This window comes from Camponotus floridanus, unplaced genomic scaffold (assembly GCF_003227725.1).
Source record: "Camponotus floridanus strain SB8 unplaced genomic scaffold, Cflo_v7.5 scaffold88, whole genome shotgun sequence".
Classification (NCBI taxonomy): domain Eukaryota; kingdom Metazoa; phylum Arthropoda; class Insecta; order Hymenoptera; family Formicidae; genus Camponotus; species Camponotus floridanus.
This window is the reverse complement of record NW_020229858.1, coordinates 599,107-616,728: the sequence shown is the minus strand read 5'-3', so window position 1 is coordinate 616,728 and position 17,622 is coordinate 599,107. Positions and strand designations below refer to the sequence as shown.

At 31.3% G+C, this 17,622-nt stretch overlaps 1 protein-coding gene across 3 annotated transcripts in view; it reads right to left on the bottom strand.

The window, feature by feature from the left end:
* LOC105258126 (protein stum) overlaps positions 1-17,622 on the bottom strand; it is a 29,953-nt gene that overhangs the window by 8,134 nt on the left and 4,197 nt on the right. Inside the window, exons 1-4 of one of the 3 annotated variants that reach the window (XM_011269210.3) lie at positions 16,689-16,889; positions 9,314-9,375; positions 8,499-8,890; positions 6,327-8,103 (exon numbers count right to left, since the gene is read on the bottom strand). In XM_011269210.3, coding sequence (XP_011267512.2) covers positions 6,327-8,103; positions 8,499-8,874 — 2,153 coding nt within the window. In that variant the 5' untranslated portion in view covers positions 8,875-8,890; positions 9,314-9,375; positions 16,689-16,889. Of the gene's footprint in view, positions 1-6,326; positions 8,104-8,498; positions 8,891-9,313; positions 9,376-10,215; positions 10,247-16,688; positions 16,890-17,622 lie in introns of those variants that run through there. The other 2 variants (XM_011269209.3, XM_025414693.1) reach the window with 2 other exon arrangements.

Sequence of the window (17,622 nt, the reverse complement as noted above, 5' to 3'; positions counted from 1 at the left end):
GGTGCGACCGAAAATTGACGTAACGTGGTAATGTGAAATGACCGGCGAGGCGTCGCGGCGCGGCTCGTCGCGTGCGGCCAAGGTCGATTCGCGCCACCACCCGTATTTCATTCGCTCGGCCTGTGTGTTCTCGTTTCTCTTTATAGCTTCTCGACATCCTAAACCTACCCCTCACGGGCCACATTTCTTCTAATTCACCGATTGTTGCTCGCGAAGCAAAAATCCGCGCGTAAGCCCCCTAAAGCTCGTTAGCCGCGTATCATCCAATTTGTGAAAGTGTGGATAGGTTTGATCGGTAATCGATATATTGACTGGCCTCAGAATGCTCGAGACTTTTTTCTTAATAAATATAAGCTCTCTACGGATTTACTGATCTTTTATACCAATTTAATAAAATATAATAAATATATTAATAGTATATATTTTAAATATAAAGAGATATCTGACATGTATTAATGTATTTTTTAAATAACATTATTATTATTATCCACAAAAAATTTATATATAGGAATAAAAATCTATTAAAGACATTTATGAAATAAATAATATCTCAAGCATTCTCACGTCGAATTTATACAAAGTTAAAATATCAATAGTAAAAATATTTGATAGAAATGTTAAACTTCCTAGCATATTAAAATTTCATTTTCAATTTCATCATTCAATTTTCATTTGATAGAAATGTTAAACTTCCTAGCATATTTAAATTTCAAGTTAAATAATATTAATACTTTTCCTGGCCTTGCTAAAATCTTTAATTTTAAGAAAATATTTTCAAATTAACTTGTTTGAAGTATATGCATGCATATACTCCAAACAACATATAAATATTGCTATACATATTATTAATAATTTAATTAGATACTGCTATGAATTAGTAGCTATGAATTACTAGCGAGATTTTATATCTTACAGCTAACGATTATACTATTAGTGTGCAAATTTGTGGTCAGTAGTTTACTCCGCAATTCAATTAGACGAATCATTCTCCGATAACTCGAATCTATTTTAATTTTTATTGCCTCAAATTAACTCCAATTTTCTTTGGTAATAGGTAATCTAACTTTCATGAAAGTAGTTTTTTTACATACATAAACAGCACATAGTAGTTTCATCGATTGTTGTAGTAGGAATGATCTAACCGATTGTTATTTACAAAAATGGCATAGACATTTGTTATATATAATTTTTCACATACATCAATATAAGTTGCGTCAATCAACATAATTTTTGATTAAGATACGAAGCAACATAAGTTGCGTCAATCAATTATAAGGAAATTAATTTAATCGATTGTAATTTTTAAATATAAATACTATAAAACAAACGTAGAAAGTATCTTGAGAATAAAAAAAAGTGTTTCATAATGATGAGAGTGGAAGTTCAGATAATATCAGACATAGATATACGAGAAATTCTTCTATTTTCTTGCGTCACCAAGAAGAAATACAGCAAAAAAATCGTTCATAAAAGAAGTAGAACGCTGTATTTTTTGCTGTATATGATCGCCCACACACACTGCATTTTCCAGTGCGACATATCTTTGCGGCAAAAAACGTTTTAGCGTTCCACAAAAGTCAACGAGAGATCGTGGACGAGTTGGCTCGCGTGCGAGATCAATCACCAGATATAAGGATGGTTTCCTACCTACACGTTCGATTTTTTTATCAAATAAATTTGTTGGACAAAAATTATTTCTCTTTGAAAAAATACTGATTTCATAAAACTAAGGATATATTTTTGTATTATATCTTTCATGTATTCTTTTAATAATAGCTTATTGTAGAAAATTATTTCTCAAATTTATCTTTTAACATTTAGCATGATTAAAAGATAAATTTGTAAAAAAATCTATTATTTTAATTATATTTTATAAGTTTCAGTCAAATTTCCATTTAAATATCAATCGAATTTTAAAGAGTCCTAATAATGCAGAATAAATATATTTAAATATACATTACTATTAGCAATAATAAAATGACATATTGAGAAATAACAATAAAATAATTTATATTGAAGCATATAATTAATTATATAATAATTTATATTGAAGTATATAATATAAAAGAGGATGATTTAAAATGTTTTAACAGGTCATAAATATAAGTGTATCGATTCTTATGCTTCTTTACTAGCACTGCGTGATTAAATACAATAGATCTCGAGTAATTTACAATTTTTGTAGAATTATCCTTCTTATCGAATTAAGATGTTTTTTCGCGTCGACGTGACGCATTCCTTCAAAATGTGCATGCAAGAATCGTAAAACATGTTTTATATTCTTATTAGTAATATTACATAAAGAGATTTAAAAGAGGTGAAAAGTTTAAGCATTATAATTAGTTTGTAATATAAATTCGAAATTCTTATATATTCTATTATTTTATTGTGATTTTATTGTGATATTATTTTATTGACATCTTATGATTTCTTTTTTCTAAAGATTCCTTGTTTCTAAAGATATTTTTCAAAATATCATAAATCAATAAAAATTTAAAAATCAATATGTGCGTGCTTTTCAAAAGATTTCCAGAATTTATTTTAGAGAAAAAAAAAAATTAAAGTATGTTCATAATATAATATGGCATTAGTTAGCGAGAAAGCTTACAACACCGTCACGCTATTGCCGTCTTGTGAGTCACTGGAACGGTCAGTAATAATATCACACAAAATTCCAATGCAAAGTATCTTACAGAAAGAATTTAATCTCCATACAATTACAAGAGTAATAATCGTTCGATGAGCGAACAATGCGAGATGCGACATCAATATCAAAACATTAAAGAACTGATCATCGCTGATATCCTAATTGATCAACGCACGATATAATGTGCACGTAGATATAATGTGCGGATTTAATAAATAATGAATGAGGTGCAACGTACGCCTTATAGGCGGATCTAGCGCGGCTTTATTCATTATTCATTAACATCTAATTTTGAAAATTAAAGGAAGGAAACCTTAGAGCTCATTATTTATATGGTAGTTAAATTAAATTTCACAAATCTTATTGCAATCATAGAGTTAATTTAACATGCGATAAATATAAATGAGTTTAAATAATGAAATTTAATAGTCTAAGAAAGCTAACGTTTTGCAAAAAATCAATCTTTAAAGATCAATGTTTAAAATATTTTGATTTCTCTTTGAATTTTTTGTATTTTTTGCGAAACATTTTAATAAACCATTTGAAAACTTTCAAATATCTAAAATATATTAATAAATATATTAATTATATAACTGATTATAATTAATAAATGCTATTCAAAGTAATCTTCATTTCACATAATCTTTGCACAAAGCTTATCAAAGTGGCTCAGCTTATGCAAATTTCAAAAAAATCGCGCAAATATTTACTCGATTATCTCAAAAGCAAGATAACCGAAGCATCAACCGAGTTCATTTCATAATATCTTGAAGAAACCGTCGTAACAATACTTTTTTCGGTTAAAACATCGAAACTTAGAATGGCAGTCATTATGGCAGCAAAAAAGGATTGACAAAAGTTTTTGGGATTTTCAATTTATTATCCCGTTGAGCTAGTCCACGGTGGCTTGTCGATGTAAATTTCAGCACGATCGATAGACACACCTCGGCTTCTTCGACCGAAGGTAGAGAGGTTTATAACTAACTGGGGTGAAGGAACTCTTGAATCTTGCGCGAAACTATAGATAAGACAGAGAACTTCTTCGGCATGTTCGTATCTTGGTTGGCGAAGCGAAAACTTTCTGCGAAAATACATACGGTTTTTTGCGGGCATCGCTCGCGCGAATCCTACAATAATAAAATCGCGTCATATCAGTTTTTCAATTGTAAACGATTGTCAAGTTGTTCCGAAAGAAGTTTTCTCGAAATCGTCTTTCTCGAAATTTTTCTGAAAGAATTGACACACATTATTCACTCTTTCAATATATCTTCGATATATTCACATTTTTCAAAATAATCTAACTTTTTCAAGTCAGTTTAAAATATTCTTTGCGTTATTTATAAAAATAAAGTATATTTATAAAATTATTTATTATTAAAATTCTTTGTATTAAAATTCTTTCCATTTATTATTAAAATTCTATTATTAAATATTCTTTGCGTTATTTATAAAAATAAAAATAAGTTTGCGTTATTTATAAAAAAGTGAAATTTGCACTATTTATACAATGAAGTGAAAATATGATATAAATCTAAATTGCCTGGAGAAAGTTTTAAAAGAAAAATGGAGGAATTCTTCCTTTGTTATTCAAGCAAATAAATTATACTATTTTATTCGTTGCAGCGCTATATGTTGAAAAATTATTATATTTAAATAGCGACTACAAGTAACGCAAAAGTGCGTCTCAAACACTCTCATGCACAGGGAAAACAGTCTATATAATTATCAACTTTTTTTATATTTTTAATATATTGCGGAAATACTTGGGATTTTATTTCATATCCTCATCTTTCTCTATTAAGAAAAAGAATTAGTAACGATAATAACGTGCAAATATCTACCACGCGAGATAAATTACATGATTACGCGCAATGAATTAACGGGCTAATTGCCAAAATTAATTATCTCAAGAATCTTAGAGTATCGTCTACATCACGCAAACATAATTAAGTTTGTGAATCCGCGTCTTGAAAAGTACATACAAGAAAGTACTACAAAATTCGGATCAAACTTGGAAGCAGAATGATGAATAAATAACTGCGCAGTAACGCAATGGCTCCGCGATTTGCTTTAAGATATCTCGCGAAATTGTAATATTACACGAATAAATTTACCATGTACGTTCGTCAGAGATTCGATATACAATCGCTGTAATAGGGTATACAGATTTGGTCAAAATACACGAAATATTTTTAGCACTACACTGAATTAAACTACTCGGTTCTATGATATTAAAGTACGTAAGTAATACATTTTTATATAGAAATTTTCATAGCAAATTGTGTGTGAATTCAGTCCAAAAATAAGATGATTCCATATTCTATACTTGTGAACATCATTCTAGATTTACTTATTTAATATAGATAAACTATAGACTTATCTTACTTTTACATTAAACTTTTTTTACAAAAAGATATTAAAATAATAATAAAATAAACAAATTAAACAAATATTAAAATAATAAAATATTATAGATTATGATGACTTTTTTCTAATTTTTATCATAATGTTTTATTCGCGTGCTAAACACAATCGGATTTATAACAATTTAATACAAGTATTACATTTGCTTTTGACCAATGCTGTATGCAATATTGCAAACGAGTAATTGTAAGAGTCCAGGTTTTTAGAGTATTATTATAGTGCGATAAAATATGCGACTAATCATTTCATGTCGTACAACTGCTCCTTAGAACAATCTCAAATTTATATCAAAATGAATTTCGTTTCAACAATAGCAAAGCGAGTAAAAAATGAACATGATTTGAAGGCTGTGAACATGATAATAATCCCGCTTATCCTAATTATATATATCTAATTCTATACTTTCTTTTTAAATCAAGATTTATAATTTATATTCAAAAAATCGAAATTTAAAAATATAATTTATATATTTATTTTAAAAGAAAACTCCTCTCAAAAGTTTCAAAAATTACAAGGAAATCAAGTAAAATCGATATATCACATTATAAAGTGGTTGCATGTCAGAGTTAGAGAGCTTCGAGAGAGATTTCGACGTTCATCACTATTCTTTTCGGCGCAATCGTGTCATGAAAGTAGTTTATTTAATTGAGAGTGATGTTTTGTTGTCGTGCCCTGCCGAAATTTCATCTTCTGATCTATCACGACTATCCGCGAAATACCTGATGTATCAGACATTACATTCGGAGCAAATAGCTTTAATTCATTATCTACCGCATGGGCGATAACGATATGATTAATAGAATCATGCGTGCGAGCTTTAATCAGCATATCACGCGATTTGTAAGAAAAATTTATAAATTCAATAAGCACGAATCCTTTTTTTATCGAAGTACAGATCTTTAACGCTATATTTCTGTGTGACGATATATAATTATTATATAATAAATTAACATCATTAATCAACACATTAGATTTATATTTTTTTTCACCTACACATTATTTTTGACAGTGATAATATATAATTACAGTTTAATAGTATAAATCAATGCTATAAAGATAGAAAGAAGAAAAATAAACAAATATAGAACAAATGTTAAAAAGAGAGAAAGAACATATAGATTTGTAATAAACCATGATACGTCACACAATACATAATTAAAAAATATTTATAAACATATTCATGATATTATATATAATATAATAAAGTAAAATCAAATATTAATATAGTAAAATAAAATAAAATTTTGAGACTCACGTTGGCTCTCCATTCTGCTCGATGTGGACGATGTTGCCGCTAAGCGTCTCGATCTCTTGCGGACGCTTCACCATGTGCACACCCGTTTTCTCCCTCGGTGAGGACACCCCTTTGACCGTGTTCACACTTACTCCTGTATCCGTCGACCGTACGCTCTCGATGGAACCCGTGGATGCACCGGTAGATGACTTCAGGGACGCGTCGCTACCACGATTCTCATTCCTCGTTCGTACCACAACACCACTGTTTACACTCGCGTTCACTGCACCGATCGCGGAATTCACGTTGTTGTTGTAACTCGTCGTTTTGCTATTCATCGCTGTCGTGTTGTTTACCGTCGTCGCGTTATTCATCGCCGTTTCCGCTTTTTCGACTGTCCTAGCAATTTTTGAATCGTTCTCCATTACGTTTGGCATCTTATCGTTCACTGAAATCTCACCAGTGGCTGCTGCTACCTTACTACTCGTGGTGCTGCTCTTCACCTCTATCGTTTCCGATTCTCCCAGAGTCTTTCCATCGCTTTGTTTAGATGCACGAGTATTCTGATTTTTACCAGAATGCTGGTTGGCAGAAGATTGATTCGAACGCTGATGAGTCGAGTTTAAACGCTGATCTTCACCGTTTACCTTGGTGACAACCTTCGTAGATTGGCCAATGCTACCGCTCTTAATATGTCCTATGGTGTTACTCTCCGCACCGATGGAAGAATCCTTATTATCATTCCCAGGATTATTACTCGCTTGATTCGTTTTGCTTGGTTGATTTTCGACGGGTCTCTGATGCATCGATGCTGTATTTTGCATCGAAACCGGCACTGGTGATTCTCCCTTGAATGTAGGAGAGACAGATTTGGACGTTCCTTCGGATCGTTCCTTCTGCTGATTTGGCTCGACGAGAAGCGTGTTCGCATCGATATGTAACGGCTGCACTGCCGTGGTCGTGGTAGTATTCACTAAACGTTCAGACGTGCCAGTTGTTTGCGAGGTTTGCTTCAGCAGATTTATGAGATCCATTTCGTCCATATTGCCCGAAGAGTTCCCTTCAAGAGTTCCCTTGCTTTCTTTTGGATTCAGTTCGGACGATTGATCATTCTGAAGAGATTGGTTAGCTGTCTGCTTGTCATTTCTACCTTCTTTCACAATTTTGCCCGTCTTCACAAATCTTTCCGAGCTTTGTTCGGGCATTGAGATAAACCTGCTGGTACTCGATGAACCATTCGTCTTCAGGGGAATTTTTGATGGCGAAAGAACACGTTCTTTGCTAGAATTTCTATTCTGATTGTCTCTTCGAGTAGTAGTAACATTGTTTTTCCGCGGTGAAATTCTCGATGTCTTTGTAGGAGATTGCCTCAAAGAATTCCTGTTTTTTATATTTGATTGAGAGCTCGCCTTTTCCGGTTTTGTCGGGGTGCCTTGGATTGGCGAGAGTCGCGTCGATGCTTTTGTCGTCGCTTGCCGACGCATCGTCGTCGAGTTGTTACTGAGATTACTGGTGGAATTGGAGATAAAACGGATCTTGGACTCAACAAGATTCGTACGACTCTTCGAATCGGATTTATTCAGGCGCGTCCTAGAGTCGTTTAGCTGTGTTTTCGAGCTGGCCGCATTTAATCGACCTTGAGAATTTGAGACGTTCAATCGCGTCTTTGAATCAACTCGGCGACCGATCTTGGGCGATGGCGAACGTTCGTTGGCTTTCGTCAAGGAAGTGGATCGTTGACGATAAGTAGGTTGTGGAATCAAGCTTCTTCTAGGACTGTTTTGTTGCGATAGCGAAGCTGCAAAAGATAAATGTAATTTGACAATAACAAGAGACAATAACAATTAGATCACTAATTCTAAATAAAGTATATGAAATTTGTCAAAGTAATTCTCATTATTAAATTTTAATTTTGAACATTAAAAAAATATATATTGATAATAGTTTTTAAATACTTATATTTTTCTCTCTCTTTCTAACAACGTAAAATTTTGAAAAAATATCTACACATACGATTTGAAAAATTATATTGTCTCACAACAGCTTTATAATATTTTTTTAGATGTTTCTGCTATCAAAAATATATCATCAATATAGTTTAAACACTTTTACATTTTAAGTTAAATATTTACAAAATATTTACAAAATTGTTAAAATTATTATATAAGAATTTTACTTGACAAATTATTCAACCTTTTTGATCGATTCTACGTCGACGTCCGTCTGCGGCAATTTCCGGCGATTGCGGTCTTGACATTGAATGAGGAGGTGGTCCCTTGAAACCACGTCCACGGAAGGGCGAGACTCTTCCCGTGAGCAAATTGGGCGATGCATTGTCGGGGTCCGGGCTCGCTGGTCTGGATTCGGCAAGTATCACGAAACTGGAACGACGATGTGCCCTCCCGGAGGACGTCGACGACGGAGCGATCTTGTAGGGCTCAGGCGCACGCGGCGGTGGCGGTGCTGGGATAATCGTCGGCGATAGATAAGCGGTGTCGGGGACAGCCAACACCCGGAAGGACGGCGGGCCCTGCCGCGCGACGTGGCCGTCATGATCGATCCGCCTCATTCTTACGAGGCCCTATCTTATTATTTAAAAATCATGACATAAATGCAATTGAGCTATCAAGATTAGTTGTACTAATTAATAAAACTTAAATTATGTAAAGAAATAGAATAAAGTAAGAAATCTGTAATCTAAAATTGAGATAATAATTTAAAAAAGGGGAAAAATCCTGTTTTTTTATTCTTTCGCACAAAAATAATTGTAACTCATTGTCAAATATGTCTACTATATAATTTGTTATGGATTCGATTTTGACAGCTAGATTTCTATATTTAATACTAAAAATTAATTTAGAGAATTTCGATAATTTTCCTAAAGATATGTTATTTATTTCTTGTGAGTGTATTATTTCTAAACAACAATTTTATGTCTTGATTGATGTCTATTTTTTTCTTTTCTAATTCTTTTCTAATTTGTTCTTATTTAAATCTAAAATTTGTACCTGGTGCCCTTCATGCAGATCGCCCAAGTGAGGTGGACGTCAAGATCTGCCTTTACTCTCACCTGCAAAAAGTAGAAATCTTTACTGAGAGAGATCTTTATGGAGAGAGTGCATAACCATTTTGAAGGTAAATGGAGAAATTTTTATTTCGATGATAGTTGAGATAATGCGAGATTGCGGTTTTGCACAATGGTGCATGCAGATGGAAAATGTAATTGCAGAAATAGAAAGAGTGGCCCATTTAACCATTTTAATCGATAGTTTGCATATGGGTAAAGACAGCTGCGTAAAAATTTAAACCACAGATTTCACATTTTCTCTGTGAATTTATTCTGCTCATCGAAATAAAAATAAAATATCTGTCAATCATTATTTTAATATCAATCTTCGAAATATTGTAATATTTGATTTATTGACAAACTATGTCAAAATAAAATTCAAAAAATAGATTAATGTGACGCTCAGATTCTCCCTATATATATTCATATGTTCTATTACTTATTTTTATATTTTGATAGTAAATCTTCGCACAATTCACTATTCGAAAAGTTTATCGGAATTTTGTTTGTAAGCAAGTTTTTTTCGAAATATTAGATTATATAATATAAGATATTTTTCTTCCCTCTTTACGGATAAGGAAAGACTTGACTTGCGGCTAACAATTAACAAAGACGCGTGTAATTATTCGTTCTGTGCGGCTTAACACGCATCTCGACGATTCGAGTATTCACAGCGGATACATGGAACACGCATTATTCACGCTTTCGTAGACGATTTGTCTGAGCGAATTTATCACACGAGGACACTGCTGAGCTATATTTTCGATGCGGTCGATGCATTGTGCAACGTTAAATCTTTATAACAAAGAAACAGAAAAAGAAAAGAAGTTCAATGTGCCGTACTTTCCAAATCCAACGAAGCTGAAACATGGACTATTCTTGATCGTCATTGAAATGCTCGACTCATTGCGTGATAACGATAACCTATTGATAATTTTTTTGCGACCATAATTTGTTATTTTCGTCTCGATATCACCACTAAATAATCTCAATTAATTAATCGTGCTGTACTTGAAATTTATAATGCTGAGGAATTGTACAATTATGTACTTTAAACTTTTAAACGAAAGAATTTTATAAGAAAAAAAAGACAAGCATTTTTTTAATTATTTAAAATATATAAAATGTTATAGAAAGTAGAAGACATAAACATACAAGGTACGAAAGCATACTCAAACAACGAAATACATCTTACTCGATCGCGATAGATGTTTTGCAATTAAGATTTAGATCGGGACAAATGTGGGAAATGTCCGCGTAATTTACCGCACAGCTACTTGTTACAAGAGAAACCGAGTGATTTATAAATGTCATTCGCCACGAATCAATGTATAAGCAAGTACGAGCATGAATACATCGTAAATCGTAAAACCGCGAGATGGACTCAAAGCACGCGTAGTAACATAAAGCGGTCTCCAACGTGATTAATTCCTTTAAATCGTAAATGGGAAACATGCATAAATACATATAGCAAATCGGTGAATGTGAAATATGCAAGGACAGTAGATTCGAAATCCGTAGAAAGCAGTTTTATAAAGCCGATAATATTCTTATTCTCTAATGTATTAATATCTAATGTATTAAATTAATATTAATATATTAATATCTAGTATATTAAATTAATACTTCATTACTACTCCAACTATTCTTATTTAATCATATCTGTAATCTATAAATTTTAATTTTAATTTTAAATTGGTAAAATGTTTTCGAGATTCTTTTTCGTTATTTTATTTATTTCAATTCAAAAATATTTATCTATTTCTTAATGGATTTTCGTGTGCATAATTAGAAATTAATTAATCGTTGAGTTGCGTTGGTATGAATTTTGCGATTCAACAATAAATTCGTGTGATTTCCATAATTTCTCGCATCCGCTTATGTGCACTGATGCACTGTGCACTTTACGTAATTATCATCGTATATCAATAATTGCATTGCATGAAAGAGATAGAGTATACAGGATCTAAAGTAACACAGATCTTTGAATATATACTTTCGCTCGTCATGACTGCTTTTAAATTGTCTCATTAAATAAAATTGATGAGGTGCTCTCCGTCATTATCATTATACTTCATTATTATTGAAACTGGAAATTTTCATCATTATTCGACTATACTATATTTAATGAATAGAGATTTAATAATTCAAAGAATGCGAAAAATACAGAAATTCGTTTATAATCATATTCATTTTTCATTCACCATCAATTAAACATAATGTTTTATTATTTGTAATTTGTCAAAATATATTGTAAATAAAAAATAATATAAAATAATATAAATATAAAATATAATATAATAATATAAAATATAAAATTATACAACTATATAAAATATATAACTAATAACTATATTTTATATTAAAATATAAAATACATTATTATTTGCGTTACCCGTTCAAAAGTTTTCGTAAGACGGAAATTGATTTTATCACATTACAAAATGAAACTTTTGTTCTAATTACATTTCGCTCCTATTTAACATATTAAGCGTTCAGTGTAGTTAAGTCTTCCTCATTATCTAATGTAGTCTTGATATCTCATTAGCCAGGTACCATTAACATTTTAAAAATCGATAGTATTTTGTATCGCTCTATATAATTTTGATCTTTCCAAGTGATATCTTTCATACGCAAAATTTGACGTTATAACGCAACGATGTAATACATATTTATTCCTGATTTTGCTTATCTTATAATGTTAGACTTCCAGTCATTGCCTAAATAGCACACCTTTAATATGTAAAGTGTAGAACTAATTTATAGAGTCATTGTTTGAATATTGCACTTCTACATAACGCGCAGATTTGACCTTTAGTTATTGTTTGAATAAGGTAATCGATCACAAGCCCGACGCTTACATTTAAATAAGAACATCGCGCATGCAGACATGATTGCTGTTACGGTCTCAAATATAAATTACGAAAGCATGTAAGGCAAATTATATTGACCATTCACCAATAAATTATGATAGTAAACGTAATAAAACTTCCGATTATAGTTATTTGAAAATATTAGACAAAATTCTCTAAACTTATCAACATGAATCAAAAGATCTCAAACATTTTAAATATCTTTATATGATTAATTAATTAAAAAATTATTTTCTTTCAAATAATTAGATATTAGATAATTCTTAACATTTGAACAGATTATTTTTTGATTCTTGATCTAAAGCTTACACGAAATTTTATTTAAAAATTTTATTCCAAAATTTTCTCTTAAATATTCAAAGAATATTCAAGAATCTTAAATAGCGCGCCATTTTTAGAAATCTTGCACAAACTAAATTACCAATTACAAAAATATTATTCGTATAATAGAGTTTTTGTCTGACTAAACAATATTATGATATTCTGTGAATATTCTCCATAATTTATCTCCAACAAAAGCATTCAAAGAACTTTTCGTCTCATGTCCTAGTGACCGATAAAGCGCGAATAATTTGCTATGATGAAACCGTATGTGTGGTTACCGTTAATTCGCTCCGACAAAGTCGAGGAAGAAGTGCGCTAAGTTGCGTCCTTAATTAACATCCATTGTATAATATTTAATTAAGTCAATCGCGTTGCCTCGCTTTCCACACATAACACCTGCGAATTCGCCACGACTTTTTCTTCCGCGACGCGTAGCGCAATAATGCGTCCTGTCGCAATTGCGCATATCGCATGTATCACGTGGTAAATCATAAATCTCGTCTCGCGCCTTGAAGGAGAGCGGAAAACGTATCGCGGCATATATCTCGGGGTCAACGACCCGCTTTTACACCTGTATTTAGCGGCCGGGCGGCGGAACATTTGCGTAACCGTTGATTCTTTCTCGCGAAACGCTTTGATTGCTTTGATCATCCATTTGGACACAAAAATAACGGTTCTTCTAATCGTCGAGCATTGCCCTTAAAAAAGTTGTTTAATTGATTTAGAAAAGATATATTTTTATTATTAGAAATAATTTCGTTCTTGGATTTTCAAAAAAATCAATCCTTTGTTTCTTACATATTTAAGATGTGTATTTTTTTTAATTCTTAAATTTTGTACGTTATTGACTGGAACATGAATCGATTTAAAAATAAGCTTTTTTTATTACATTATTTCTGAAAGAATAATAGTTACGAATTTTGATTGAAAATTTATATGAGAAATTCGATATATTCTACTACATGTTTATTTCTATTTAATATTTATACTTCTTTATGAATTATTCCTTGAACAAAGTTAAAATATTTTCTTAAAATTTTTAAATTCTTTTCCTTTAATTTTATAATATTACTTTGAAAGTCCATATTTTATTTCTACAAGAATTTGAAAGGTTCGATATGTATCTCTTCGTAAAAAAGATACTAATTCTAAGCATTTTTAATTCTAATAAATTCGTAATACCGTAATGTTGTAACGGCAAAGCGCATAACCCTTCGAAAGTGTGTAACGAAAGGTAACGAAAGGTAACGAAACTTCCAGTGATCGGAAAACTCTTCCTGATGCGGCATGTAATGATTTACGCATCGTTTGCACCGGGAAACGATACATCTGCTATGCAATAATTAATACAGGATTGTACTGACCATTTTGTGCGAAATGATCGAGCATTACGTGAATGTTACACCGTCTGGAACTTCCTCGCTCTATAAATTCAACGTACCGGTTTTTGACCGTGTCTATCACAAAAGCGATTTCTCAAAGGTGGAAGCCTCAATAATATGCACGTGTATATTAAATAATTGAGAAACTTCTTGTGCAAACTGAAGTTTCGCAAACCCATGTCTATACGTCATTTTTAAAACCGCTGCTCGTTGTTTATAAATCCGTACAACCAGACAATCTCGTGTGCTATGATCTGGCAATATTAAATAGAGATTAAAACAAATACAAAAAAATTCACAACACCAAGAGTATACAGGATATTTTTTTTCTCAGTTTTACACTATACCAATAAAATAAATTTATATTTCGAATCTAAGATTAGTAATAAATTTTATTTTGCAGTAGAGAAGTTTTTATTCTAAAAATTGGATAGAATAAAATAAGAATATAATATAATGTTATACATAAATATATTTAAATATATATTTATAATATTATATCTTATGTGTATTTCAATCTTACGGAATGAGAGAGAAAGAGAGAAAGAAGAAGAGAGTATATTTTATTCTATTAATATAAAATTGAATTTAAATATTATACATATTAAGAGAGTATTACATTTTTTTTGTAAACGTATCGAAACGTAAAGATTTTGAAATTTTAAATATGTTTCCCTCCTATTTTTAAAAAATATTGAAAGAATAAGATCATAAAATTCCATTCAGTTCTCGCTTCGATTGTACCATCATGAAAGAAATTGAGTTTCGCTCAAAGAAACTGGCGCGAATTAGAGTGCATTGCAGTGCGCAAGATAAAAAATGCCATTTCATACTGCTGTATCTGAATGTGTATTCCTCGTTCTATAATCTAAAGATCATAAAATATAAATTTTCACGCGCGCATGAATAGGCGCATCGAACTTCTCGCGTGCAAGTCATTATCACGATTTATATACCTCAAAGATGATTGTTGAAGAATATTCAAGGCCATCGTGGTCATCGATAAACGCAGCCTTACAGTGCAATTTTGCAAATATGCCTCATAATCTCTACTCGTTAATTTATATTTGGATTTCTCAAACTATAAACTTTCACGGATAAAACTCTCAGGAATAAAATTTATTTTTGCCATCGTTTATTGCACGTTTCACTTTCATAATCCTTAATTATAATTAACATTAATTATTATTTAGCATTAATTATTAATAAGTAATGTATAAATTTCTTGTTATAAATATATTTTCTTATTTTCTGTTATTTTTTGTGTTATTACTTATTAAATTTTTTTTGTTAGAATTACTATGTAAATTGTAAACTACTTAAATTCGCGACAAGTAAACAAAGATTCTGATGGATAATGTAGCGAGTGCGAAAAACTAATCGTCCTCGTTAAAGTATAAAATAGCTCCGGCATTTTGAGAGGATCGATACTTAAGAAGATTTTTCGTTCGCACGAGGCGCCGCCTCTTATATCGATCTGATTCAAATTCAAGTACATAGACCGCGCGAGCGAGCGGTCAGACGTGTAAAACTTTTCTTGGCTGAATGAACGAAGTAATTCACGTGATTTTTTAATCTGATTCAGTGAATGCTTAACAATATAATTGTTCTGTCTTTGAGAAATTGTGCCGATCTCAATCATTCAACACTAATTAATTCATCGATAATTTAAAAGGATTTATCAAATGCTAATAATTATATATATTTATATGCAATATACTATGCAAAATAGAGCAGTATTTTTCATCCAATCGTTTAGAAAAATGCGAATAAATAAATTATCAAGGTAATCAAATTAAGAAATCATTAATACATACTTTATAAGTGACAAATGATATACTTATACATGAAACATTTAATAAATATTGTTATTTTTGAAATTATTTCTCTGTAATTTGAATCCCATTAAACTAACACCAGCAATACGTCTAGTAGTATGTTTATAATTACATGAGTAAACTATGATGGAAATCTTGTCAGTCTAATAATTAAATATCACATAAAAAAATGACAAAAATTATAAAATAAAATAAAGTAGTTAAAAATCCATAAATAGCACATCATAAATATGTATGTATAAAAGAATGTTATAACGTTATACAAGTAAAATTTTAAATCTCACATTGTGATAGTGTAATTGAGAGGAAAATACATTTCTCTTTGTTTTTTTATCAGTTTGCACGCAAGTGTTTCCAGTGTTTTACAATCGCTGTTAATTAACATTAGATATATCATTATTTACGAATCACGCATTTTTTCTTTATTTTAATTCAGCTTGCACTTTATTTATTTAAATAAAACGTATAAATCTATAAATTTATAGAATTTTATAGAAATTTATAGAAATCTTAAAATGCTTGAAAAATCATTTGGTCTCCGCATTGGAAATCATCAAATATGCATCACGAATAATTGATCGACAAAGTTGTTCTCCAAATCCAACGTAACAATCATTTCTAAGCGCACCCTACACGAGGACAGCCTTTAACACTTGACTTATGAGTGATTTATTTTCTCAAAATTATTATTCTAATATTTTCTATCACAATATCCTAAGAGAATATCCCAAAGTCTGCTCAAAATCTATTTATTAACTAGATTTTTTCGAAATAAATAGAATAAGTCAAATGACAATTTACTCGATTTTTTTCTTTTTCATTGCAAAAGGTAATAACAAGGGTTGAATTGTCAGTCGAATATGATCGAAGATGATCATTGCTATCTATCGTCATCTTACCTATCTCGCAGGTGGACGGAGATGTAGTATCGGCAGCATTTATGGCGACAACTTACCCCCCCGAGCGAAACACGCATGCACGAGGGTTGCGGAGCCCGAGGGTAGCGCGCGCGCGCGCGCAGATCGCGTCCTCGGCCGTCGTCGTCTCTCTCGATCCTGACTTTGCGCGTCCTTACGCGAACACGAACGCGTTCTCACTGACGCGGGGTCGCTTGCCGCGACTTATAGCGCCCGACCGTCCGCGGGATACGCGCCGAAGGTGGTCACTCGGAGAAGCGCGGGCGCGTTGACCACCAACACGCGCATTCTTCTCGCTGTGAATGTAAAAAATCGCATTTGCCGAACATCTTAGCTCATTCGTTCCCCTGCAGGAAATCGAAGAATGAGGAAAACAAAAACACGCAATCTCTCATCTCTTGCAAAATTATGAATCGACTTTTGTTTAGAGAAAATGTATTTGCGGATTATCTCTCGATCTTTAAGTTAGAATCTCAGCATTTAATATTTTAATGATAAAATTTGAATATTAACATTCTACTATAATTAATATCAAATTGAATAAACATGTTACATTATTAATTTCTTTCTTTGCCATCAAAACTCAATTTCATAAATTTCTCTCGATATTATAAGTATTATCTACATTATTAATAATAAATATCACATTAATAAAATTCAATTCTAGATTTCAAAAAAGCATGCTATTCATTTATTTTTCGATAATTTTACAACATTTTGTAACCAATACTATGAAGTAGATTTAAAATAATTATAAATTATAATTTCAGAATCCAATTTTAATTAAATAATATCAATTTATGAATAATTCAATTATCAATTATGAATAATTATGAATAATTTATAAATATTTTTTCTAATTTGTACAGAGACTTATTAATATATTAAACACAATCCTATTTATATAATAGATATC